The 27,983-nt window shown below is 37.8% G+C and overlaps 1 protein-coding gene across 3 annotated transcripts in view; it reads left to right on the top strand.

Moving 5' to 3' along the window:
• The window catches only part of MON2 (MON2 homolog, regulator of endosome-to-Golgi trafficking), a 142,295-nt gene that overhangs the window by 75,923 nt on the left and 38,389 nt on the right, over window positions 1-27,983 (top strand). For 2 of the 3 annotated variants that reach the window (XM_036758374.1, XM_036758373.1), the window contains 4 exons: window positions 5,712-6,340; window positions 26,438-26,581; window positions 27,206-27,223; window positions 27,529-27,657. In XM_036758374.1, the coding sequence (XP_036614269.1) occupies window positions 5,712-6,340; window positions 26,438-26,581; window positions 27,206-27,223; window positions 27,529-27,657 (920 nt within the window). The remainder of the gene's footprint in view (window positions 1-5,711; window positions 6,341-26,437; window positions 26,582-27,205; window positions 27,224-27,528; window positions 27,658-27,983) is intronic. The other variant, XM_036758375.1, reaches the window with a different exon arrangement.

Below are 27,983 nucleotides of genomic sequence, written 5' to 3'. Positions count from 1 at the left end.
TTTGATAATGTCTGAAACTGTATAAAAAAGGGAAGACAGAACCATTTGCTTAGGGCTCTCACTCTTGATGGCATGCTGATGTGGAAACTCCGGTCAGCTGTAGTTAAGAGCCCTCCAGCTTTCCTGGATGTCCGGACTTGGTTTTCTTGGTAACTATGAATTGTATTTGGTCTGTTTGTAATTTGTTTGTATTTGCTCTGAAGTTCAGGGTGCTGGGTTTTTCCCCTGAACTAAGTGAGTGATATTTGTATGCTGGATTAAAATAAGCTTGTTAACCCCTTAATGTTGCTTTCCTTAGTAAAGCAGATCAAAAGAACCCATGCTGGCAGCGTTCTTGTAGTTGGGCTTGTATTGGTTTTTCACCCCCACAACAGCTGCTAGCCGGATTGTTGAAACACAGGTTTTGAACACAAGTGTGAAAGCATTGGAGTCATAAGGAAGTGCTGACATAACCAGTAATAATAGCTAGAACTTACATAGCACTTTCAGGTTTGCAGAGTGGATTACAAATATTGCTTCATTTGATCCTCACAATAATCATTTGAAGTAGTCAGCTAGTATTTAAATTCTACGTGTCAGACACTGTAGAAAGTACTGTGGATATGAAGAAAGGCAATAAAACAATCCAAGGAGCTCACAATCTGATGATGATTTTTTTTTTCTGGAGATAATCTGTGAATTTTTTAGATTGGAATTTAATTTTCTGTGTTTAGAAGTTCTGGGCAGTTCCCTTCAATAATTTCCTTCATTATGGTATTAAGGTTTTTAGTCCTGTTGTGTTCTTCTGGCTGTTTCTGTGCATCTTTAGGATCTATATACTTTGCTTATGTAGTGAGCATATTTTCTTTTAGTGTTCTTTTTTGCTTTTCTTCTAATGTGGCCTTCACTTCTGGGCATTTGCATTCCCTATCTATTCTCTGTTTTGTTTCTTTGGTGAGTCTTGCCATTGCAGATTCAAGTTTTCCTGTTCTGCTCTTTTTTGTGATACAGCACATAAATTCTGCTCTCACTCTTTTTTAAACCACTAAGGAACAGTGTGTTGTTGTTCCACATTCTCCTCATATTCCACAGAGTCCTTGGTCTCATCAAGTGTTGGATCATTTTCATTTATTATGCAGAATTTATGCATAGATATCTAAACTTGTTTACTACATCTGGAAGCCATAGTTTCTTTTCTTGTTACTATTTTTCCTGTTTATGTTCAAGGTCTTTAAGATTTCTTCCTGCAGTCTTTGGTATTTTTGGTCTTTTTCTCCTGCTTACCTCCTTACTCCCTCCACTCAGGTTGTGGTTTCCTGGATCTCGAAGCTTCTCAGCTTCTTGCCACACTGAGAAATAACATGCTTTACCAGCCTAGATTTCTGCCCCCACTAACTTGGGTGGTCAGAACTGGCTTCAGCTGGATGCTGTGCTCTTTGCTGCAGGCTGCATTGAGTGCTACACAGCTGCCCACATGTACCATGTTCCCACATGTTTGTGGTGACCTTAGTTCTCTGGCCTGGATCAGCAGTTCAGCACCTCTTTTTCTTGGTAGGTTTTACTAAAAACAAGGAGTTTTTTTCTATACATGTGGGGAAGCTTGAGTGGCTGCTCCTGAAAAGAGATTTTTTTTATGCTGATGGATTTGGGTTTTTTGCTTCATTTGCCTTGTGAACTAATAATAAGAGAGATGAGATTGAAGATTTGAATGGTAGTTTAGAGCCTGCTTTCCCCTGTATTGGAAATTCGTAGCTTTGCTGCACTCGTGTTTCTGAGTTGTAGGACCTGGCAGACTTTTGCTCCTGAAACACTCTGACCAAGCTACTGATCCTTCAGTAAGGTTCCTTTTTGATCATAGCATCAAGATGTCTTGGGTTCTTAAAAGCTAAGCAGCACAGCACAATCTCTGGTAGGCCTTTTCAAATGAGAAAATCTTCAGACACTCCTTTAGTAATGATGGACTCCTATCCAAGCACCAACCCCAGCAGAGTTCAGGTGGGCTACATGGCATGACCTTTTTAGCCTCAGAAACTCTTTGAAAAATGATTATGAAGTTGTTGGGTTATTATCCAGTTGATGGAATACCTACATTAATGTCACAACCTTGTATTCTTGATAAAATAGATTGGTGTACTTTTCATGTTTCTTTGCATTTTGTTCCATATTGGTAGCAAATGATTAAAAGTCGAAAGCTGGTAATGAAAAATACAATGGAATTCTAACTAAAACTTAAGTAAAATTTTCTTTTTTTTTCTCTTTTTTTTATTTAATATATTTAGTTTTCAGCATTGATTTTCACAAGAGTTTGAATTACAAATTTTCTCCCCATTTCTACCCTCCCCCCCACTCCAAGATGGCGTATATTCTGGTTGCCCTGTTCCCCAGTCAGCCCTCCCTTCTGTCACCCCACTCCCCTCCCATCCCCTTTTCCCTTTCTTTCTTGTAGGGCAAGATAAATTTCTACACCCCATTGCCTGTGTATCTTATTTTCTAGTTGCATGCAAAAACTTTTTTTTTTGTTTTTGAACGTCTGTTTTTAAAACTTTGAGTTCCAAATTCTCTCCCCTCTTCCCTTCCCCCCCCACCCTCCTTAAGAAGTCAAGCAATTCAACATAGGCCACATGCGTATCATTATGTATAACCCTTCCACAATACTCATGTTGTGAAAGACTCACTATATTTTGCTCCTTCCTAACCTATCCCCCTTTATGGAATTTTCTCCCTTGACCCTGTCCCCTTTCGAAAGTGTTTGTTTTTGATTACTTCCACCCCCATCTGCCCTCCCTTCTATCATCCCCCCCCTTTTTTTATCTTCTTCTTCCTCCTTTTTTCCTGTGGGGTAAGTTACCCAATATAGTATGTGTGGTATTCCCTCCTCAGGTCTAATCTGATGAGAGCAAGATTCACTCATTCCCCCTCACCTGGCTTCTCTTCCCTTCCTACAGAACTGCTTTTTCTTGCCACTTTTATGTGAGATAATTTACCCCATTCTATCTCTCCCTATTTCCCTCTCTCAGTATATTCCTCTCTCATCCCTTAATTTTATTTTATTTCTTTTAGATATCTTCCTTTCATCTTCATCTCACCCTGTGCCCTCTCTCTCTCTCTCTCTCTCTCTCTTTATATATATATATATACACATATATATACATATATACATACATACACACTCACATATATATACATAAACCTATACATATATATGCGTATTCCCTTCAGCTACCCTAATACTGAGGTCTCATGAATCATACACATCATCTTTCCATGTAGGAATGTAAGCAAAACAGTTCAACTTTAGTAAGTCCCTTGCAATTTCTTTTTCTTGTTCTTTTTCTTGATTACCTTTTCATGCTTCTCTTGATTCTTGTGTTTGAAAGTCAAATTTTCTATTCAGCTCTGGTCTTTTCACTGAGAAAGATTGAAAGTCCTCTATTTTATTAAAAGTACATATTTTGCCTTGGAGCATGATACTCAGTTTTGCTGGGTAGGTGATTCTAGGTTTTAATCCTAGCTCCATTGACCTCCAGAATATCATATTCCAAGCCCTTCAATCTCTTAATGTAGAAGCTGCTAGATCTTGGATTATTCTGATTGTGTTTCCACAATACTCAAATTGTTTCTTTCTGGCTGCTTGCAGTATTTTCTCCTTGATCTGGGAGCTCTGGAATTTGGCTACAATATTCCTAGGAGATTTCCTTTTGGGATCTATTTGAGGAGGCGATCGGTGGATTCTTTCAATTTCTATTTTGCCCTATGGCTCTAGAATATCAGGGCAGTTCTCCTTGATAATTTCTTGAAAGATGATATCTAGGCTCTTTTTTTGATCATGGCTTTCAGGTAGTCCAATAATTTTTAAATTATCTCTCCTGCATCTATTTTCCAGGTCAGTGGTTTTTCCAATGAGATATTTTACATTGTCTTCCATTTTTTCATTCCTTTGGTTCTGTTTTATAATATCTTGATTTCTCATAAAGTCACTAGCTTCCACTTGCTCCAGTCTAGTTTTTAAGGTAGTATTTTCTTCAGTGGTCTTTTGGACCCCCTTTTCCATTTGGCTAATTCTGCCTTTCAAGGCTTTCTTCTCCTCATTGGCTTTTAGGAGCTCTTTTGCCACTTGAGTTAGTCTATTTTTTAAGGTGTTGTTTTCTTCAGTGTATTTTTCAGCAGTTTTTGGGTCTCCTTTAGCAAGTCATTGACTTGTTTTTCATGGTTTTCTCGCATCCTTCTCATTTCTCTTCCCAGTTTTTCCTCTACTTCTCTAATTTGCTTTTTCAAATCCTTTTTGAGCTCTTCCATGGCCTGAGACCAGTTCATGTTTTTCTTGGAGGCTTTTGTTGTAGGCTCTTTGACTTTGTTGGCTTCTTCTGTCTGTATGTTTTGATCTTCTTTGTCACTAAAGTAAGATTCCAGAGTCTGAGACTGAATCTGGGTGTGTTTTCGCTGCCTGGTCATATTCCCAACCAATTAACTTGACCCTTCAATTTTTCAGCGCAGTATGACTGCTTGTAGACTAAAGAGTTCTATGTGCCACACTTGGGGGATGTGCCAGCTCTGCCACACCAGCACTCCTCCTTCCCCAAGAACCCCCAACCCGGACTGGACTTAGATCTTCAGCAGGCTTTGCACTCCTGCTCTGATCTGCTACTTAATTCCTCCCACCAGGTGGGCCTGGGGCTGGAAGCAACTGCAGCTATAGTTCTGTAGCTGCCCTACTTCCGCTGCCCCCCAGGGCGGTAGCTGAACCACGAACTCCTTCCACTCCTGCAGCTTTCCCATTAACCTTCTCTGTTGTCTTTGGTGTTTGTGGGTTGAGAAGTCCGGTAACTACTGCAGCTCACTGATTCAGGGCGCTAGGGCATGTTCCGCCTGGCTCCTGGTCTGGTTGGTCCATGCCGCCCACGCTGGGCTCTGCTCTGCTCCGCTTCCAGCTCTGTGTGGGATAGACCTCAGCCAGAGACCATCCAGGCTGTCCTGGGCTGGAGCCCTGCTTCCCTGTGCTATTTTATGGGTTCTGCAGTTCTAGAATTGGTTCAGAGCCATTTTTATAAGGTTTTTGGAGGGACTTGGCGGGGAGCTCATGCTAGTCCCTGCTTTTCAGCCGCCATCTTCGTAAAATTTTCTAATAATTTTTTTCCTTACATTTAAAAAAAATTGCTTACTGGATCTGTCTCCTTTCCCAAAGAGCTCTTTTACTAACAAATGTTTTAAATGGGAAAAAAAATTTTTTTAAAGTAGTTAATCTCATCTGTTGTGAAAAACCCTCAATTTTACCTTTGTAACACTTTGTCAAATGTTTGTTCTTCTCTCCTCTGACATTGCCAGCACCCTGGTCCAGGCCCTCATCACTTCACGCCTGGACTTATACAATAGCCTAAATGTGCAACATTACACATTCATGGGCTTCTCTGGAAATTTGAGAAATGTGTCTTACCATATCTTTTAGGACCAAAATTGATCATTATAAGTTTGTAGCATTTAGATTCAAATTATTTTGTTGCTTTTCTTTCCTTTAACATTGTTTTCTTGACTCTGCTTACTTCACTTTATGTCAGCTCATATAAGTCTTTTCATGCTTCTCAGTATTTTCACAGCTTTTCAGCATTGTCTAGTCAGTGGTTGTCTACTTTGTTTCTGAAAGTAATTTTAACAAGAAATTAATAGTGTCTCTTTTACTAATGTGTTATATGCGTTAATCACCTTTTAACTAATTTTTTTTGTCCTTTTCTTTATAGGAGATTTTCCTAAAGCTTGGGACGTTCTTCTTGATCATATACAATCAGCTGCACTCAGCAAAAATAATGAAGTTTCTTTGGCTGCTCTGAAAAGTTTCCAGGAAATTTTGCAGATTGTTTCCCCTATGAGAGATTCTGATAAACCTGAGACACCACCAGCAGTTAATGTACCTGTGCCTGTCCTTATAGGGCCAATGTCTACTCCTGGTCTAAGTAGGCCATTTATGAGAACAGATTCCATTGGAGAAAGACTTGCACGATACCCTGGATCTGAGCCTTCTATAGTTACAGATGAGATTGAAGATTTGAATCTTTGGTGGGCTGCATGGAATACCTGGTATAGAATTGGATCAGAAAGTACTAAGCCACCTCTTACTTGTGATAAACTAACTTTTATTCCCAGCCAGCCTTTTCTTACAGCTTTAATTCAGATATTCCCAGCTCTCTACCAACATATAAAAACTGGCTTCAGCATGGATGATCTTCAGAAGTTGGGTATCATCTTACACAGTGCTGTCTCTGTCCCTATCAGTTCAGATGCCTCTCCTTTCATCCTTCCATCATACACTGAAGCAGTTTTGACAAGTTTACAGGAAGCAGTACTTACAGCTCTAGATGTTCTCCAAAAGGTAACAATTTTAGATGCCTTCTAAACAGTAATGCAAATTTTTCTTTGGTATTTTAAACTCATCATACATAATTTAAGGATAAAATCATCCTTAAAAATACTTCTTGAGAACCAATTATTTTGTCCATAATTATCTAAGATACCTAAAGTACTTTGAGTCTGCTTAAGAAAAGAATTTATCTTAGTCCCTATATCTTGTTTGTGTTCTCATGATTTTTGGTTATGGTCCTACAGTTTTACATAGGAAGGAATGCCATTTGGAGGGAAATAAGGTTTGGCAGGTATTTCTGATTGACAAAATACTAGTAAAATTGTTTGAGTGTTTTAAAAAGTAATTCCAAACAACGATATCTAAGTACAAAGTGCCCTATGGCCCTGATCAAAGTACATTCTCATTGAATCAGAAAACTTCATTCAAAAGCATTTAAAATAAAGCTATTTATTGATCATCTCCTATATATAATTTGCTCTACTAGACTTTGGGGAAGATATAAAGATTAGTAAGATGTAGTCCTAGTGTGGAAATATGTTTTTCATGACTTCACATATATAATGGGTATCATATTGCCTGCCTTCTCAGTGTGTGAGAGAAGGACTTCAGGGAGGAGAGAATTTGGAACTGAAAATTTAAAAATTAATCGTAAAAAAAAATTAAGATACAGTCCTTCAAGAGCTTATAGTTTAATAATAGTGAGAATTTGTCTATTAGTAGTTTACTAATAGTTATTGAACATTTATTAATTACCTACTACGTGCCATTGCCTACTATCTGTGCTATGAATGCAAAGACAAAAAAAGAAAGTCCCTGCCCTCAAGAAGCTCACAATCTGATGGATGAGACATGCAAACAACTGTGTACAAAGTAAGCTATGTATGGGATAAATAGCATATAATCTTCAGAAGGAAGGCACCAGAGTTAAGGGGAATAGGAAAAGGCTTCCTTTTGAAGGTGAGATTTTATCTGGGACTTGAGGGAAGCCAGGAAAGTCAGGAGGTAGAGAGCATTCCAGGTCAGGGGGATAGCCATTGAAAATACCAAGAGTTAGGAGATGGAATGTCTTATTCAAGGAAAAACCAGGAGGCTAGTGTCGCTAGATTGAAGAGAGGGCCAGGGAGCTCGTGTAAGGTGTAAGAAGACTGGAAAGGCCAGGGGACGCCAGGTTCTAAAGGACTTTAAATACCAAACAGGATGATATGTATTTGGTCCTAGAGCTGATAGGGAATGACTAAAGTTGGGGGTGAGGGTGGGGGAAATGGAGTCAAAACTGCTCTTTAGGAAGATAATTTTGACACTTGAGTGGAAGATAGATTGGAGCGAAGAGGCACCTCTGGCAGGCTGACCAACTGGTAGGCTATTGTAGAAGTCCAGGCATGAAGTGATGCGGGCCTGGACCAGGGTGGTGGCAGTGTCAGAGGAGAGAAGAACACACATTGGAGAAATTTTACAAAGGTAAAATGGAGGGTTCTACACAACGGGTTAGATATGAGGGGTGAGCCTGAGTGAGAAGGTGAAGGTGATACCTAGGATGTGAGTCTAGGTGATTAGGGGGATGGTGCTATCCTTGACAGCGGTAGGGACATTAGGAAGAAGGGAAGGGTTTTAGGCAAAGATGAGTTCAGTTTTGAAAATTTTTAATTCAAAATGTGTACAGGTCATTAATGATCTAAGGTCTACAGGTCATTGAAATGTCTAAGACGCAGTTGGATGTGAGACACTAGAATCACTAACATAGAGATGATAATTGAATCCATGAGAGCTAATGAGTTCACCAAGTGAAACAGGGAAGCAAGGACAAGGGAAGGCATTTTTTAAAACTAATATTTTTACCTCAATTACATGTGAAAATACTTTTAAACATTCTGGGTTTTTAAGTTTTAAGTACCAAATTCTATTCCTTCCACCCTCCTTATCCTACCCCACCCCCTCCCTGAGATGCTAAGTAATCTGATAGAGAATATACATATGCAGTCATGTAAAACATATGTTAGTCATTTTGTGGAAGAAAACTTGGACCAAAAAAAGAACAAAAGAAAGTGAAAAAAATAATGCAACAATCCATATTCAGATGCCATCAGCTCTTCCTCTAGAGGTAGATTGCATTTTTCATCACGAGTCCTTTGGGATTATCTTGGACCATTGAAGTGCTGAGAATAGCTAAGCCATTCACAGTTGTCATTACTGCTGTTACTATGTATCATATTCTCCTAGTTCTGCTCACTTTAATTTGTATCACTTCATGTTAAGTCTTTTCAGGTTTTTCTGAAATCATTCTGCTCATCATTTCTTATAGCAGAATAATTTTACAATTGTATACCACAGCTTATTCAGCCATTCCCCACTTGATGGGCAACCCCTCAATTTCCATTTCTTAGTCACCACAAAAAGAGCTGCTATACATATTTTTGTACAAATAGGTCTTTTTCCCTTTCTTTTTTATCTCTTTGGAATCCAGTAGTGGTATTGCTAGATCAAATGGTATGCAGTTTATAGCCCTTTGGCAATAGTTAAGGGAAAGTATTTTTAAAGAGAATTTTAAAATTTGTAAATGTAGGTAGAGGGAAAGATGACGATTTAAGAAAAAGAAAGGATTGTTGTTACAGTGAGTTCTTGGAGGAGACAGAAGAAAATTGGGATGAAGTACAAGGTGAATAGTTTAGCCTTGGAGTGGTAAGGAGAACCATCTTTACCTCAGAGACAGGAGGGAAGTAAGCAGAAATTTTGAGGTGAAGAGAGAATGTATGCTGGATGGTCTCATTTCTCAGTAAACTAGAAGTCAAGGTAATCTATTGAGAGAGAGAGACAGAGAGAGAGAGAGAGAGTGCGTGCGTGTGTGTGTGGCAGTAAAGACAGTTTTCAGGGTGGACAGTTTAAGTGGGTATAAGAGGCAATTGGAAAGGGAATCATTAAGAAATAAAGGAATTACTTAACAGCAGGTAGAACCTAATAGCATAAATCTGTAATAGGTTAAGTGTGTATCTTTTATGACTTTCTGTAGGAGTCCCCAGTTGAGAAACAAGAGTGAACAAAACAAAATAGATGGTGAAAATGATGTAGACTTGAAAATTAGGGTACAAATGGCAGAACGTCAAGCCAAAGAGGGATTCCCATATGATAATGATTGAAATAGGTCATTGATCATCATTTAGTGATGAACATTGAAATATAGCTACAAATAGAGTTCAGGTAGAAATAGAGAAAGGTAAGGGAATACAAGTAAGGGTGATAGTAGAATTAGAAGACTAAAGGACAGAAGTCATGGTGAAGAGGAAGAGCTGATTCAGATAGAAAAAATGAAACAGTAGAAGATTGTAGTTGAGAGGAGACTTTCAAAGTTCATGATGTTGCTCTTGTCAGCAATACAATGATCCAAGACAATTTCAAAAGACTTGTGTTGGAAAATGCTGTCTACATCCAGAGAAAGAACTATGGAGTCTGAATGTAGATTGAAGCATACCATTTTTACCTTTTGTTTTTTTTTTCTCTTGGTTTGTCCCTTTTGTTCTGATTCTTCTTTCACAACATGACTAATGTGGAAATATGTTTAGCAGGATTATATATGTATAACCTATATCGAATTGCTTGCTTTCTTGGAGAGGGGGGAACAGAGGGGAGCCAGAAAAATTTGGAACTCAAAATTTTACAAAAGTGAATGTTGAAAACTATCTTTACATGTAATTGGGGAAAAAAATGAAATACTATTAAGGAAAAAAAAATAAACTGAGTAGAATTAGTGCCCCCCCCCCCCCAAAAAAAAAGTTTATGATGTTGGAGCGAGTATGTTATTATCAAGCAATGGCAGCCACTGAGATATAGCTGGAAAGCATTTGAACTCAGGGAGACCTTAGGGCTTACCTAGTCCAGCTCCTTCTTTTAATTGATAAGGAAACTAAGACTGAAGATTGCATAGCTAGTTAGAGACAAAGTTGATATTAGAGCCCAATTCTCTGGACTGCCTAGTATTCCATAGTCAAAGTATGCTACATGCATACATCGCCCTTAAAAGATTTAGAAATGATGGTTTTAATCTAATTAAAAAGGTCATGGCTGGGCTTGGTCATGCACCAATAATCCCTGCTGCAGGAAAGCTGAGGCTAGTGGATCTCTGGAGCTCGAGAGTATGCTAAAAGTCTATAAAATGTTCATATTTAGTGTGACCCCAATATAGTGAGTCCTCAAGATCTTGCACAGGGCCACCGTGCTACCTAAGGAGGGATTAATCAGCCCAGTTGAAAATGGAACAAATCAAATGTCTTGTGCCAGTCAGCAGACTTGTGAGAGCTGTACATCCAACCTCATGAAGTGATAATTGTGGGAACCTAAAACTAAAACAAGTGAACTTTCTTCTTATTCAGTTGTAGAAGTCTGTCACAGTTACCATATTTCAGAGATAGGAGGGGAATGAAATTTTGTGACCACCTAAGAAGCCCCCCAAAAAACTATCTGTACGATTCCCCAGTCTAAACAGTGGTAAAATAATTCTTGCCATATAGCTTGCCCTGTAGCTCAGAACTAACATAGCCGGAGGCTCAATAAACGATTTTATATCCCTGAACTTTGCAGTGTTTTGGGAAGCAAATAAGATTGCCCTGTAGCTAACAATTAACTGGCTGTTGTGGTGGGGTAAGGAGGCGTTTATTTTTTTACAAGTTTCTTTGGCTTGTCCCAGTCTTTCTTGGTGTTTGTAGTGTGACTTTGGCATTCATTTGAAGCCTTGGGTTTTTTGTTTAACCATCGATTTTTATGTACATGGAATTCTAAATATCTAAAATCTATCCTTAAAAATATTTACTAATTTAAGAGAGAAAAAACACTGGTAGTCTCAAGTTACCAATTATCTTAATTGAAAAGCTTTTAATATTAAATATAAACATTTGAAAATATACAGTTTACAAATTGCATGTTTGCCTTTCCTGTAAAATTTGTCGACTAAGAAATTAATTTTAACCAGTAATTTCCTTTTTAAAAAATAGCATATGAAAATGATGCCAGATGTATTTTTAACTCTCATCAAGCATTTATTAAACACTTACTATGTGATTAGCTTTGTGCTATGTTTATTAGTTTAGTATTCCTGTTATACTTTCATATTTAAAAAATAAAGATTGCTATAAGAGAAGCAATGCCATGAACCAGATGCCATTTTTAAAACAATTAAAATAAAAATATCTTTAATGTCTCTGGGGGGAAATCACAAAGCCATTTCAGCAACAAATTTGAAATAGAACTAATAAATATTTTATAGGACAGTTGGGGTGACACAAACGTGTCCCTGCTGCAGGGGGCAGCTGAGACTGGTGAATCTCTTGAGTTCAGGATCCCTGGGCTGTAGTAGTGCTAGAGCCCATCAGGGGTCTGCACTAAGTACAGCACCAATATAGTAAGCCCTGGGAGCAGAGAGCTGTCAAGCTCCTTAAGGAGAGATAAGAACTGGCTCAGGTCAGAAAAAAAAATGGAGCAAGTTAAAAGCTTCTGTGCAGATCAGTATTGGGATCTGTCTCATGAGTTGTCGTTGAACTTCCAGACTTGATTAGATAGGGAAACAAGGCTTCCTACCTTCTCCAAAAAAATGGTTTTTTACAACAAAGAATACCATTGCTGATGAGTGTTTAGAGTTACTTGGCTTGAGAACAATAAAATTAAGTTGAATTCATCAAGTATTTATTGAACATGTTATAGAATGCTGCACTATGCTAAGTAATAGCTAGGGAATCCTAAAAATCATGTCTTGAGAGAGGCTGAAGGATGTGGAATCCTGTCACAAAGACTTAACAGGTTGTTTGACCTTGGGCAAGTCACTTAACCTCTCTATGCCTCAGTATCCTCATTTTTAAAATGAGGGCTTTGGAGTCAGTGGCCTTGAAAAGATCCCTTCCAGCTTTGAATTTATTATCCTGTGATGTTTCTACTTATAAAGTGAATGAATGCAATTGTGTTCTAAAATTAATTCATTATGTTTAAATGTTTTCATATCTTAAATATATGAAATTAAACTGATTGAAAGTGAGAACTGACTGAATCTGGAAGTATTCACAAATGAATTCAAAACTGAGAAACCAATTTTTAGTACCTCACCACTGTACTAGAATTTGCAACATTGTACCTCTAATGTCTCCTTACCATTGAAACATAGTTTAATGCTGAAAGGCATCCGTTTTCTATTTTCCATAATGAGTTTTCTGTTTAATGAATGTCAGAATTTTGGGGGGTATGTGTGTGTGTGTGTAATTTGATATTTTTCCCCATTAATATTTTAATTTTAATTTTAATTTAATTTTGATTAATAGTTTCCAATAATATTTTTCCCAATTATATGTAAAAAACCGTTTTAAATTTTTAAATTTTGCATTCCAAATTCTCTCACCCCACCATTGAGAAGCCAAGCAATTTGACATGTTATACATGTGTGGTCATGCAAAACACATTTCCATGTAAGTCATGCTGTGAAAGAAAACAGACCAAAAACAGCAACAACAACAGTACCACCCGAGAAAAATCAAGAAGTAAAGAAAAAGTGTCTTTGGTCTGCATTTCGACTCCACCTCTAGGGATAGACAGCACCTTTCATCATAAGTCCTTCAGGATTGTCTTGGATCATTGTGTTGCTGAGAATAGCTAAGTTACTGTAGTAGATGCTGTTACTGTCTACAGTGTTCTCTTGGTTCTGCTCATTTTACTTTGTATCAGTTTGAGTAAGTCTTTCCAAGTTTTTCTGAAAGCATTCTATGCATCATTTCTTAAAGCACAAGAGTATTCCACCACAATCATATACAACAGCTTGTTCAGCCATTCCCCAGTTGATGGACATCCTCTCAATTTCCAGTTCTTTGCCACCACTAAAAGAGCTGCTATAAATATTTTTGTACACATAGGTTGTTTTCCTTTTTGTTTTTTTATCTCCTTGGGATATAGACATAGCAGTGGTGTTGCTTGGTCAAAGGGTTTGCATGGTTTTATAGCCCTTTGGTCATCATTCCAAGTTGTCCTTCAGAATGATTGAATACATCTTCACCAGCAGTGCATTAGTGTTTTAATTTTTCCCACATCCCCACCAACATTTGTCATATTCCTTTTCTGTCACATTAGCCAATCTGATAGGTGTATAGTTGTGTAGCTCAGGGTTGTTTTAATTTACATTTCTCAAATTAATAGTGATTTATAGCATTTTTTTCATACGACTATAGACAACTGGTTACTTTGGAAACTGCCTGTTATATCCTTTGACCATTTATCAATTGAGAAATGGCTCTTATTTCTAAATTTGACTCATTTTTCTGTCTATTTAAGCAATGAAATCTTTATCAGAGAAACTCACTATAAAAAAAGTTTTACAGTAATGTTTACCAGCTATGTATTTCCCTTCATCCTATTTCCCCCCTGTTTATCCTACTCTCTCTTTCCTTTTTACCCTGTCCATTCTCAAAAGTGTTTTGCTTCTGACTTTTGCTTCCCCAAAACTGCCCTCCCTTATATCAACCTCCTGCCCCGTTCTCTTATCCCTTTCCCCTCCTACTTTACTGTATTGTAAGATAGATTTCCATACCCAACTGAGTGTGTATGTTATTTCTTCTTTGAGCTAATCCCCATGAGAGTAAGGTTCATGTTCTTTCTTCCACTGTAAAACTCTTTTGGGACCCTTTTATGGTAAGATAATTTACTCCATTCTACCTTTCCCCTTCTCCTACCACATTCCTCTTTCTTACCCATTTATTTTTTTTAGATAATCATACCATCACATTCAACTCACACTTGTGCTTTCTATACTCCTTCTAACTGCCCTAGTAAGGAGAAAGTTTTTAGGAGTTACAAGTGTCATTTTCCCATGTAGGAATGTAAACAGTTTAACTTTATTGAATCCCTTATGATTTGTCTTTCCTGTTTACCTTTTTATGCTTCTTTTGAGTCTCATATTTGAAAGTCAAATTTTCTGTTCAGCTCTGGTCTTTGGAATGCTTGAAAGTCCTCTATTTCATTGAATGTCCCATTTTTTTTTCCTCATGAAGGATTATACTCAGTTTTGCTGGGAAGCTGACTCTTGGTTGTAATCCTAGCTCTTTTGCCCTCGGGAATATCATATTCTAAGCCCTCTGATCCTTTAATGTGGAAAACTGCTAAATCTTGTGTCACCCTATCTGTGGCTCCATGATGTTTCAATTATTTCTTTTTGGCTCCTTACTGTATTTTCTCCTTGGCCTGAGAACTCAGGAATTTGTCTGTAATGTTCCTGGGAGTTTTCATTTTGGTATCTCTTTCAGGAGGATGTCTAGGCTGGTTTTTTTGATGATGGCTTTCAGGTGGTCCAACAATTCTTAAATTAGCTCTCCTGGATCTGTTTTCCAGGTCAGTTGTTTTTCCAGTGAGATATTTCACGTTTTCTTCTATTTTTTGTTCTTTTGATTTTGTTCGATTGTTTCTTCTTGTCTCACAAAGTCATCAGCTTCTACTTACCCAATTCTAATTTTTAAGGAATTATTTTCTTCAGTGAGCTTTCGTACCTCCTTTTCCATTTTGCCAATTCTACTTTTTAAGGAATTCTTTTCTTCAGTGAATCTGTGTATGTCTTTTTCCATTTGGCCAGTTCTGCTTTTCAAGGCGTTCTTCTCTTCATTGGATTTTTGTACCTCTTTTACCATTTGGCGTATTCTGTTTTTTAAGGTGTTGCTTTCTTCAGTGTGTGTGTGCACATGCATGTGCAGATGCCTCCCTTACCAAGCTGTTGACTTGATTTTTTTTTTTAAAGGAATGTACTGCTTCTGAAATTTCAGATTTTTTTCAAAGATTTTACTTAGAGATTTGATTACCAGTAAAGTAATTGTGCCCAAGCAGCTATTTTAGTGTCTTTTTGTAAAATAACAAAACGATCTTAGTCTTAGTTGATAAATCTACTTGGTAGTATTTCAGATATCTTATTATCTCTGTATTTTATTTTAGTATCTCAGAACTGAAATCGCTAAGGAAATGCAGTTACAATTACACAATTTTCTTATTTGATTACTAAGCCCATTTCCAAAAGGCTGCTCTATGGTAAGCAGAGTTTAAATCCTGTCTCTGGTACATATGGGCTCTGTGAATGTGTATGGGATGTGTATGTGTGTATTCCTTCTTTAACCACTATTTCAACTTAATGGTTTTTAAAAAAGAAAGATTGCTGGCAAAAAGAGTAATGTTACTTTTGAGAAGGGGTTCTTACTGTGGCATCTGTGAACTTAAAACAATTTTTTAATAATTGTATTTCATACATATATTTTTATAATTGTACAGTTGATTTCCTTTGTAATCCTTTCTGAGAAGCGATCCATAAGTCTTACCAGACTTACAACAGTCTGTGACACAAAGAATTAAGAGCTGCTGTTTCAGAGGAAAGTTTAGTTCAAGGCTTTCTTAATGAATCTCTACACTGCTCTCATCCTTCCTCTCTTTTTAATGATAACATCTAGTGCTACATAGTTACATATTATCTAGCTTGGTTAAGTGAAGGCTGCCTAAGTTACTGAGAAGACACTCATTTGTGTACTGTGCCAGTGCTTGAAGCATAGTGCTTCCTCGGGAAATGCAAACCTTTTTGCATTCGCATTTAACTGCTTTTTGTGGGAATGGGGGGATCTCTAATAAAGATCATGCCATTGTTATTCTTTCATGTATGACTTCATGGGGACAACTAGGTGGTACACTGGATAGAGCTCTGGGCCTCAAGTCAGAAAGACTTACCTAGCTGTGTGATCCTGGGCAAGTCACTTAACCCTATTTGCCTCAATTCCTTATCTGTCAAATGAGCTGGAGAAGGAAATGACAAACTACTTCAGTATCTTTGCCAAGAAAATCCCAAATGGGGTCCCAAAGAGTTAGACATGACTGAAAAACTGAATAACAAATAGTTGAGTGGCTTCATGTGTATAGTATTTGTCATGCCAGCTAGATGACAGGTGCTTGTAGAACAGCAACTATGTCTTTATGGTTCTTTTCTAACTTGCACAGCCTTGAGCACAGTATTAAACATAAAATGCATAAAGTACATTTAATGATATCTATCAGTCATATTTGCTTCTAAAGAAGTGCTGCAATTTAGCTCTCTTGAAGCCTCTAAAATTAAATACATTCTTAAATCATCATCTTGGTTTACGTATAATTACCATCTGTCTAGTTGATATGCTTTGTCTTGTATAGAATACTTTTGTCTTTCTGGCTTAAAGGAATTTTGTATACATGCATACCTATATGTGTGTGTGTGTGTGTGTGTGTGTGTGTGTGTGTGTGTGTGTGTGTATAAAATTAATTTATTTTAAGTTTTCAACATTCACTTTGATAAGATTTTGAGGTTTGAATTTTCTCCCCCATCCTCTCCTCCCCATTTCCCAAGATGGCATGCAATCTGATATAGGCTCTACTTATACATTCATATTAAACATTTTCACGTTAGTCATGATGTAAAGAAGAATTAGAACTAATGGGAGGAACCACAAGGAAGAAGAAACAGAACAAAACAACAAAAGAAAAGGAAAGTGAATGGCATGCTCCCATCTTCATTTGGACTCCAAAGTTCTTTCTCTGGATGTGGATGGCATTTTCCATCATGAGTCTTTTGGAGTTGTCTTAGATCCTTGAATTGCTAAGAAGAGCTAAGTCTATCAAGGTCAGTCATCGCACAATGTGGCTGTCACTGTGTACAGTGTTCTCCTGGTTCTGCTCATTTCGCTCAGCATCAGTTCATTTAAGTCTTTCCAGATTTTTCTTAAGTCTGTCTGCTCATCATTTCTTATAACACAACAGTATTCCATAACATTCATATACCACAACTTGTTCAGCCATTCCCCAGTTGATGGACATCCCCTCAATTTCTAATTTTTTGCCACCACAGAAAGAGGTGCTGTAAATATTTTTTTACATGCGGGTCCTTTTCCCATTTGTATGATCTCTTTGGGATACAGCCCTAGAAGTGGTATTGCTGGGTCAAGGGGTATGCACAATTTTCTCCATGGAACCTTTTAGCAGGATGTAGTTCCCTTCTTTATCTCTTTTAATTAGATCTATTTTTGCTTTTGCTTTGTCTGAGATCAGGATTGCTACCCCTGCTTTTTTTTTTTACTTCAACTGAAGCATAATATGTTCTGCTCCAGCATTTTATTTTATTCTGTGTGTATCCTTCTGCTTCAAATGTGTTTCTTGTAACCAGAATATTGTAGGATTATGGTTCTTAATCCACTCTGCTATCTGCTTCCATCATCCCATTCACATTCACAGTTATGATTACTATTTGTGTCTTTTTCTTCATCCTATTTTCCCCCGTTTATGCTTTTCTCTCTCCTTTCTCCCTTTCCCTCCTCACTAGTTTTGCTTTAGACCACCACCTCCCTCAATCTACCCTCTCTTCTCTCCACCACTTTTCTTTCCTCTTTTCCCTCCTTCCTATAGGGTAAGTTAGATTTCTATACCTAACTGATTTTGTTATTCCCTCTTTGAGCCAAATCTGTTGGGAGTAAAGTTCAAATAATGGTCATCTCCCTTCTTTTCCTCTACTGTAATAAGTTTTTGTGCCTTTTCATGTGATATAATTTACCCTTATCTGCCTCCTCCTTTCCTCTTCTCCCAGTACAATCCCTTTTCACCACTTAGATTTTTTTATTGTCACATCAAAGTCAACTTATATCCATGCCCTCTGTCTATGTATATCCCTTTTAAATGGCATAATAACAATGTAGTTCTCAAGAGCTATAAGTGTCATCTTCCCTTGTAGGGATGTAAACAGTTTGCCCTTATTTAATAATGTTTTTTTCTTTCTTGCATACCTTTTTGTGCCTCTCTTGAGTCTTGTATTTGAAGATCAAATTTTCTGTTGACCTCTGGTCTTTTCATCAGGAAGGTTTGGAAGTCCCCTATTTCATTGAATATCCATCTCCTCCCCAGAAAGATTATACTCAGTTTCACTGGGTAGTTAATACTTGGTTGTAATCCAAGCTCTTTTGCATTATGGAGTATTGTATTCAAAGCCCTCCAATCTTTTATTATAGAAACTGCAAGTCCTGAGTAATATTGACTGTGGTTCCATGATATTTAAATTGTTTCTTTCTGGCTGCTTGCAGTATTTTCTCTTTGACCTGGTAATTTTGGAATTTGGCTACAATATTCCTTGGCATTTTCAATTTGGGATCTCTTTCAGTAGGTGATCTGTGGATTCTTTCAGTGACTATTTTACTTTCTGGTTTTAGGACCTCAGGGCAGTTTTCCTTGATTTCCTAAACGATGCTGTCCAAGCTCTTTTTTTCCATCATGGTTTTCAGGTAGACCAATAATTTTTAAATTGTCTCTCCTGGATCTATTTTCCAGGTCAGTTATTTTAATATTGAAGTATTTTTTACATTTTCTTCTACTTTTTCATCCTTTTGTTTCTGTTTGACTGAATCTTGATATCTCATAGAGTCATTCGCTTCCACTTGCCCAATCCTAATTTTTAACAAATTGTTTTCTTCTCTTAGATTTTGTGCCTCCTTTCCATTTGGCCCATTTTACTTTTTAAGGAGTTCTTTTCTTCTGTGAGTTTTTGTGCCTCCTTTTCCATTTGTCCAATTCTGCTTTTTAAGGATTTATTTTCTATAGTCAATTTTTGTCCTTCCTTTTCTAAGCTATTGGCTCTCTCTTGCATACCTCTCATTTCTTTTCCCAATTTTTCTTCTACCTCTCTTATTTGACTTTTAAAATCCTTCTTGAGCTCTTCCAAGAAAGCTTTTGGGGCTTGAGAACAGTTCATATTCCCCTTTGAGGTTTTGGATGTGGGTATATTAACAGTGTTGTCTGTTGAGGGTTAGTCTCTGCCGACCTAGGGCCAAAAACAGTTGCTGTTTCATAATGTGTTGTGGTGGAGCCGTCTCAAAGAATTCAGAGTCAGACCACCTCTAATCCAAGTATAGGCATTTATTGAGATTGACACTTCTCATGAAGTGGGCTAAGTTCCAAGAGGAACCAGCAACTTCAAAGAAATCAAGATGGATTTTTATAGGATAAAGATGTAATTATGTAACAGAAATTTACATAGAATATAGGAATATGATTAATATTAAAAAGGCAGGAGGAGGTTGTTAAGAGATTAGGTAATAGAGGAGGGGTCCTAGCCTTAGTGGAACTGCGCAGGTGCTATTGTAGGGTAGACCCCTTCTACCATTTGGTGGTCACACATTCTGATCATGCTGCCCTCCAATTGACTAGCTATTGTGGTCCTGTCAGGTCAAGATAGATAGTTAGGTATTATGGTCCTATCTTGGGCTAAATGGATGATGTGACTGTGATTGAAAACACCAGTTTCAGTGGGAAAGTGTTTGGGGGCAGTGGCCAGGATTCCATCATATGGACACGCCTGCTATTTCTGTGGGAACTAAAAGTTCAGGCATACACCTGTTGTTCTAGTGAGCAGTGAGGCATAAGTTAACACATTGGCAGGGGGGCTTGGTAGGTACAGTGGGCCTATAATGAAGTTATAATATTGGGGCTGGGGGGCAGTTCTATTAGGACTCCATCATTGTCCTCTTCTGAATTTGTGCCTTGATCTTCTCTGTCCCCATAATGAGAATCTATGGTCATTTGTCCATCTCTGCTTTTTGCTTATGGTGTTTGCCTAATTCCTGGATTTTATAACTGTGTTCTCCTGCTGGAGCACAGGGGACACTGGCCCAAGCTTCTTGTGCTGTGTGCCTGGGACCTGGTCAGTAGCTTTGTGTGCTGGGGCCTCAGGTGCTGGCAGCTGGAGGCTGTAGGGGTCTGGCAGCTTACCTGGTGCTGAGCTGGGGTCAGCAAAACTGGAGCTCTTGTGACCAGGGTGGGGAGTCTGGCTCCTGGGGGATGCCTGCACCCAAATGATCCCCTGGGGGACACCTTGTACGCGAATGTTTGGCTGCTGGAGGATGTCTGCCTGCTGCCTGGAGCTGTGCCTCCTGGAGTTGTGCTGAAGCACCGGGAGATTTGGCTGTTAAGAGAACACTGGTGCATGTGGTGGTTTTCTGAGCTGTAGTCTAATGGTTCTTCTGCCTGTACTTGCCACTGGCTTGCTAAGACGCCTCCTGTCCTGTGCTGCCCCCCACCCCACCCGCCAACCAAGAGGAGCCTTTCCCGTTAATCCTGCAAGCTTCCTGAGCTACAAGACTGCTGTACCTCATCTTTCTGCTGGTTCAACCATTCCAGGGTTTTTCCTGGGGCAAATTTTCTGGGCTTTCAGAGGCCAATAAGGGAGGTTGAGAACGACTTACTCCTTACTCTGCTATCTTGTCTCCCAGAAGTGGAACCTCCTTAAAGGAATTTTCATTCTGATTAATGCCTCCTTCCCATCTCCTGGAACCTTCCCATTTTCCCACTTCTGCTTTTAAGAGATAACTTCTGCAGTTCCACAAAACAATAGATTAGCCTTCTAACTTTGTGTGAGTATGCATAAAGCAAGGAGAGAATCATGAGTTGTAGATTTAGAGCTAGAAGGGATCAAAGAAATTATCTGGTCCACCTCTTTCATATTATAGATGAGGAAGCTGAGACTGAGAAACAGTGAGTAATTTGCCTAAAGCCATGACATGGGTGGTAAGTGCCATAACCTAGATTTGAATCAAGATCCTTTAAGTCTCCAAATCTAGTGTTCTTGGGACATAAACTGGTATCTTTAAGATGATGCTAAATTGTGGTGAACTTTACTACACCATTTTAAATGGAATTAGGGTTATTTCTAATCAACCCCAGCTTCCCCTGATGAACAGTAGTAAAGATAAGGAAGAATCCTGTGAAAAACAAAGAAAAATACCAGAGTCCTTCCTTCCCATAAAGTATAGCACAAGGAGATGGAACCCGAATCAAGGTCTGCTCCAGGATTCCTGGTAAGTATTAGCACAAGGAATCTGGGCCAGGGACAGTGTGACCAAGGGACTAAGATCCCCAGGAAATGCCTGAAGCCAGTGCTCTCTGTAGTAGGGCCGCTGAAGGGGCTTAAAGCCAGGAACCTCCTATTAGTTGACTTCACAAGGAAATGGGCCAAGCCCAGCATGGCCAGAGTAGTCTTTGTGACTGGACTGAAGTTAGCATCGTTCTAGTGGAGCTATGCTAGGGGCTGAGAACTAGGGCTGATGCATAAATCCACAGATTTCTGGGTAGATGACTTCACAAGGAAGTAATCAAACACCAGAGCTGGGTTTTAAGGATGCCCTAAGAAGCTATACTGAAATCAGCATTATCTGTCTCAGGCCACTCAGAGGACTGAAATTTGAAGCTATGTCCCTCTATTTGGTGACTTCATAAGGAAACAGATAAAAAAAGCCAATGGAGCCAGGATGGGGAAGTTCACAGAGATAATCTCAAGCTACAGAATATAGTAGTGGACAGAACTTAGTAACAGTCTTGCATTCGGTTCCCAGCCCCATTCCAAGACTTGGACCTTAGACCCAGGCTATGGAAGCAGGCAGAGCCTAGGGTCTAGTGCTGGCTCCTAACATTGTCCCACTCTGAGACGAGACTGCATCAGGAAAGAAGATTTAAATGTTGCCTTATAGGCCAGTAGCACAGGAGGTGGCGCATCCTGGTTTATGGCACAAAGTCTTAAAATTGAAGCTATAGATGTGAGCAAGTAGAAGAAAACTCTTACTTCAATGAAGAAATACTACTTCTGGGTCAAAAAAAAATCCTAAAATAAAATCACAGAAGAAGAAAATAATTCCAGAATAATCACAGGTAAAACCTCAGAAAAAAAGAATGAATTTGCCACAAGGACTCTAAAAGTAGATGGAAGAAATAAAGGAAGTGCTAAAAAGAGATTTATAAAAAATGATATCAGAACACTTGGAAAGAGAATAAACATTGAAACAAAAAGTTACGGACTTATTCAAGTATTTAACACCCTGAAGAACTTCACCTTTGCAACATCTCTCAAATACACTCCCTTCTCTCCTCTGGTAACATATGCCCTTATCACTTCATGCTGCTGTGGGTCTGTGTGCCTCAAATCTCTTCCCACTCTAATCTGTTCTCCATTTAACTAAAGTGATTTTCCTAAAGGGCAGGTCTGATCTTGTCAGGCCCTCTCACCCTTACCTTCGTAAACTCCTGTGGCTTCCTATTGCCTCTAGTTCTGTCTAACATTCAGAGCCCTTCCTAACCTAATCCTTTCCCACCTTACTCCCCAACATGCCCTCTTCGATCTAGTGACACTGACCTCCCAGCTGTTCCACAAATAAGACACTCTGTCTTTTGACGCTGGGCACTTTCTCTGGCTCTCCCCCATGCCTGGAACTCTCTCCCTCCTCCTTTCCAGCTACTGACCTCTCTGGCTTCCTTAAATCCCAACTGAAATCCCACCTTCTATAGTAAGCCTTCCCCAGCCCATCCTAATTCCAGTGCTTTCCCTCTTATAATTATTTCTTATTTATCCTGTATGTATCTTGCTTTGTATGTTTTCGTTCACATGTTGTCTCCCCCGTTAGATTGTAAGCTCCTCCAGGAAAGGAACTATATTTTGCTTCTTTTTGTATCCCTAGTGCCTGGCACATAGTAGGCACTTAAATGTTGATTGAATTGAATTGAAGCAAACAATTCAGAGATTCAAAGAAGCAACACAAAACTATTGAAACAAAGTCAAAAGACTGAAAACTAGGAAGAGTGTGTGAAATTTCTACTATCTAAAACAACTGATGAGGTTAACAAGTGAAATTTTTCAAAATCATTAAATTCCCTGAAAACTATGACCAAACCAAAAAAATCCAAACTACTTAGATATCATATTTAAGGATTATAAAAGAAAACTTCTCTTAACTATTAGTCAAAGGGCAACATGAAAAAATAATTCATCCATCACCACCTTTCCTACCCCTGAAAAAAATTTCAAGTTGCACACACCTAGAAAAGTCATCCAGAATATAGACTTTTCAGGTCAAAACAAAAAATACTGGGAGCATCCAGGAATATAGAGATAAAATACAAAGGAACCACAGTAAAAAGTCATTATAAGATTTAGCAGCAACTACCTAAAGGAAAGGAAGTCTTGAAATATAGTCTACCAAAAGAAAAAATGGCTACAACCTAAGAATAGCTTAGTCTCCAAAACTGAATTGAAATAATAAATACCAGTTACAACTAAATGATGATAAAGTACTTACATCCCAATAGAGAGGAAGGGACCATTGTCAGTTGGAGCATAGGTGGACTTTTGTTTCATTTTAAAGAATTTTTTTAAAGGAGATGGGGGAGAAACTGGAAAGAAATGAGGATGAACAAGGAGCTTAGCCATTTCTCATAATCAGAAATGTCATAATAATATACAAACCTGCAAGTAGGGGTGGAGAAAGCATGCATTTCATGAACTTTTTATCTGACTTCCTAGGAGACTGAAGGTTGAACAACACATAGAGTTAATTGTAGAAATACATTAAAATCAATAATCAGTGATAAGGAGGGGAATGAGGCGGCACAGTTTAAGAGAAGGTAGACTTTAGGAAGGAATTTTCATAAGCAAAAGAAGCCACCTATAGAGGACAGATTATAAAAGGAAGGGGAGGGTGAGAAATAAAAGGTAAGAGGCAAAGGCTTTGATCTGGATGGAAGAGGAAAAGCGAAGGAGTAGGGATCAGACCACTCCAATTTAGCTTACTAGTGTTGGTTTCTATTCCTTTCCCTTGCCACTTTCTTTCTCTTTGTAAAAGAAGAGAGGTGGTGATTAACAACATATATAATAATATATGTTATTAATAATATAATATAATAAACATATAGCATATAAATAACAAGTGTTAATGTGAATTAATGTGAACTCACCCCTAAAATGGAGGGTAGTAAAATGGACAGAATCTAACAGTGTTGTTTGTAAGAAACATAGTTGAAACATAAAGATCTGCAGTGTTAAGATGAGGAACCAGAGTAAAATCTCTCGTGCCTCAGGTGAATCCAGTAATCAGTAGTGGCAGTCATGCTCTCAGACTAAGGAACAGTAAAAATACATATCATTAGAAAGCTATCATGGAAGTTGTGTTGTGCTTAACAGTACCATAGGTAATGAAATAATGTCAATACTAGAAATTTTATGTTCTAAGATATTGGCATGATAGTTCACCCAGAAGCTTAACACTGCTACTTTTATTCCAGTAATGATAGAGAAAGAGCACCAAATGGAACAATGACCAAGAAACCCAAAAAGAAACATCAGTAAGTTCCTTCATCTAACCTGGTATTATACAAAAGCACATTCAGATCCTTTGGACATTGCAGAAAGAGTCTTGCCCGAGAAGTTGGCATCAGGTCAACAGAACTGAAACCTTCAGTGGCGCTACAGATAGCAAAGCCCTAGAAGGTTACAGAGATAACCCAGCCCACCAATAGGAGAAACACCAGAGGAAGAGAAAGAAATGTCTTTGCCTTTACCAGGGAAATCTCAGAGGGTAACAGAAGACTCCGCAGCACTGTAACTGGGAAAGCTTTAGAAGGAAAAGATGAGGAAATATTACAACAGGATAACCAGAAAACAGGAAGAGACAGAAGACCATTCAGTGCGCTTGACCAAGGAAGCCTATGGGTAACAGAAATCACCTAGTCTACTGATCAGGGACAGCCAGTTGCAGTTAAGAGGAGAGATGCTAAATGAAGTCTGAGTAAACTGAGTGTAGATACACCAAGGGAAGGGAAAGGCAGCTGCAGGAACCCAGGAAATCAAGGTCAGGGCCAAACGCACCTGACCACCCCATTGGAAGGGTGTAGGAGCAGGTGGAGGTGGGCCTTTGCACTAATCTTCATCAAGAACCGAGACTAGCTATATTTGTAAACAGAGGAAGAAGCCAAACACTATGAATACTAAATATATATGCAAACAGTATAGCATCTGAATAACTAAAGGAAAAGCAGATTGAGCTGTGGGAAGAAATAGGTAGTGAAACAGTTGTTGGGGATCCTAATGTTCCCCTTTTAGATCTAGCTACATCTAATACAAAGATAAATAGGAAATACCTTAAAGATCTGAATAGAGTTTTAGAAAAGTAAGCGGTGATAGCCTTCTGGCAACTACTGAATGGAAATCATAAAGAACATAAAGATTTCTCCATATTCTATGGCACTTTGGACCACATACAAGGACAAAAGTGAAAGGAATGCAGAAAGGCAAAAATTGATGCTTTTTGAGCAATTATATATATACAAACAAAACTGGTAACTTAAAAAAAATATAGCTGAATACTTACAAAAATGTAAAATACCTACATCAATGGAACTCTTAAGAAATAAGGACTTTAAGCAACCGAATCTCAGGAGGAAAAAATGAACAAGCCATAAGTGAACTCTCAAAGAAGAAGAATAATTGCAAGGACATAGGGATTTAAATGCCTCCAAGACTATTACCATCTTTTTTGTCATCTTTGCTAATTTGAAGGATGTGAGGTGAAAGAAACATAGGAGTTGTTTCTCTTATTAGTAATTTGGAGCATTTTTTCTTTTGAAGTTCTTTTGAAGAACTTTTTTTGTTAATATGCTTTGGTGACATCTTTTGGGAATGGCCTTTGTTCTTTTATGTTTGTATTTGTGTGTGCGTGTGTGTTCACATTCACACGTCTATACATGCACATGTATGCTGTTCATATATGTTAATATAGCTGGGTTTGTGGAAATTAGGCATGTTTCTTACTTTTCTGGGAATAAAGATCAGTTTTTGTCTTGTTGAGAAAAGAATAATTCATATTCTCTCTCAAAAGCCATACGTTTTATTGGTTGTTCAGTTTCAGAAATAGCTGAAATGGCCATGTCCGTTTTTAGTCAAACGAAGTGTATCTCCCAGTACCTGTAGAACTATAAGGATAAAGTAAAAGTTTCAGAAGAAATCATTATTCCAGATAGCAGTATTAAATATTTGCATTTACGTTTTACAAATACCCCTTTGTGTTGATAGTGAAACTATCATCACCATTTTATAGATCAAGAAGCAGGCTCAGAAATGTATGATAAACATCACCAAAGGATGTTTTAGAGGCAAAATGTTTTGTCTTCATCCTATAAGCATTAACCATAAATAGTTCATTTTTTTATGATGAGCTTTACATTTTTTCCCATGACTAAAACTTAGAAATTTCACAGACCTAAGAGTTTTTCATTGTGTTTTTTTTTTTTTAGGCCATCTGTATAGGTCCAGAAAACATGCAAATAATGTATCCAGCAATATTTGACCAGTTACTGGCATTTGTAGAGTTTTCTTGTAAACCTCCACAGTATGGACAGCTGGAAACAAAGCACATTGCAAACGCAAAATACAATCAGGTAATTTGCTAGAGATCTTATTTATGGTTTTCGATTTAATGGCATTGCATATAGACAGCTCCATTTAAGATGAATACTGGTTGTTCAGACAAAAGCCATTTCCCCCATCTAAACAGGCCTTCCTATTTCTATTATCATTGTAAAGCATATATAAAATTAATTTATACAGGCTGTTTCTTTACTCTTTGTGACTTCCCTTTCTCCTAGCAGAATGGCTGGTTTCCTTAACTCTTTCCCCTAAATTTTTGAGGTTCTTAACTGTTTTCCCCAAAAGACCTTGTACATCCCCTCAAAAAACAATTTTTAAATCCCCCAAACTAATAGTTCCTAAATAAATACCAGGAGAGAGGAATCAACCATGGGTACACCCAAGGAAATTATTGTTTAACCGGTGTTTCCTGTACTGGTGTGAAATTGAGTTGGACTAATTTTTGAAGAACTGAGTCATAAATAATTGATAAATTGTAACTTTTCTAATTTAGGAAAAATAGCTTTCTAAATGCATGCATATGCTGATTGTTCACTCAACAGTAAAATTTTACGTAGTTTTTGAAAGATAGTTTTTAATATATGTATTAACTTTTCTCATTCTATTTGTTCTGCAACACAATGGAATCACAATAGATCCAACTATTTGCACCGGTGAGTTAAATTTCCTTAAAAATTGTCCTAACCTAGTAGGCAGAAAGTTATGACGTTTTAGCTAATAAAGCACATCTTCCCCAAGTCCACGTCAAATGCTGAAAACTTTAAATTTTTTGGGTTTTTTCAAAATTGTTTTATTTTTGCCTGGGTTATGTTAAACACATTCTTTGGAAAAACCTGCATGCATTAAGGTGGCAATCTGACATAAAACCAAGACTTGAACAGTTTTTTACTCTTTGGAAAACCTATGATTTTTAAACTATTCCCTGTTCGTTTACTCATATTAAAATATTGTTTTCTAGGCAGAATGGGTAGCCTTGAATTATGTACCATTTGCAGAGAGATCTTTAGAAGTGGTGGTGGATTTGTACCAAAAAACAGCTTGTCACAAAGCTGTAGTGAATGAGAAAGTACTTCAGAATGTTATAAAGGTAATTTTTATTACATTATTTGTACTTGATTTTTGAAATTACTCATTGATACTGTAGGACTGTAAAGCTAATAATGCTTATGAAAACTGTTTTCCATAAAATTAGTTCATTGGCTTGGTGAATTTGCGTTTCAGAAATTTTGAGCAAGATTCAGTCAATGACAAATTATGTAGTAAAATCTTGATTTATTTTATTTAAATACAATCAAATGTTTAGTAACTATATAAGACCCTAGAAATTTTGTTGTTAGATCTTTAAAAAGAGAAAAAATATTCACATAAACATAGACCCAAACTCCTGAAACATGCCATCTCCATTTTTAACTT

Source organism: Trichosurus vulpecula, chromosome 5, assembly GCF_011100635.1.
Source record: "Trichosurus vulpecula isolate mTriVul1 chromosome 5, mTriVul1.pri, whole genome shotgun sequence".
Taxonomy (NCBI): Eukaryota; Metazoa; Chordata; class Mammalia; order Diprotodontia; family Phalangeridae; genus Trichosurus; species Trichosurus vulpecula.
This window is presented reverse-complemented; position numbering and strand designations above follow the sequence as displayed.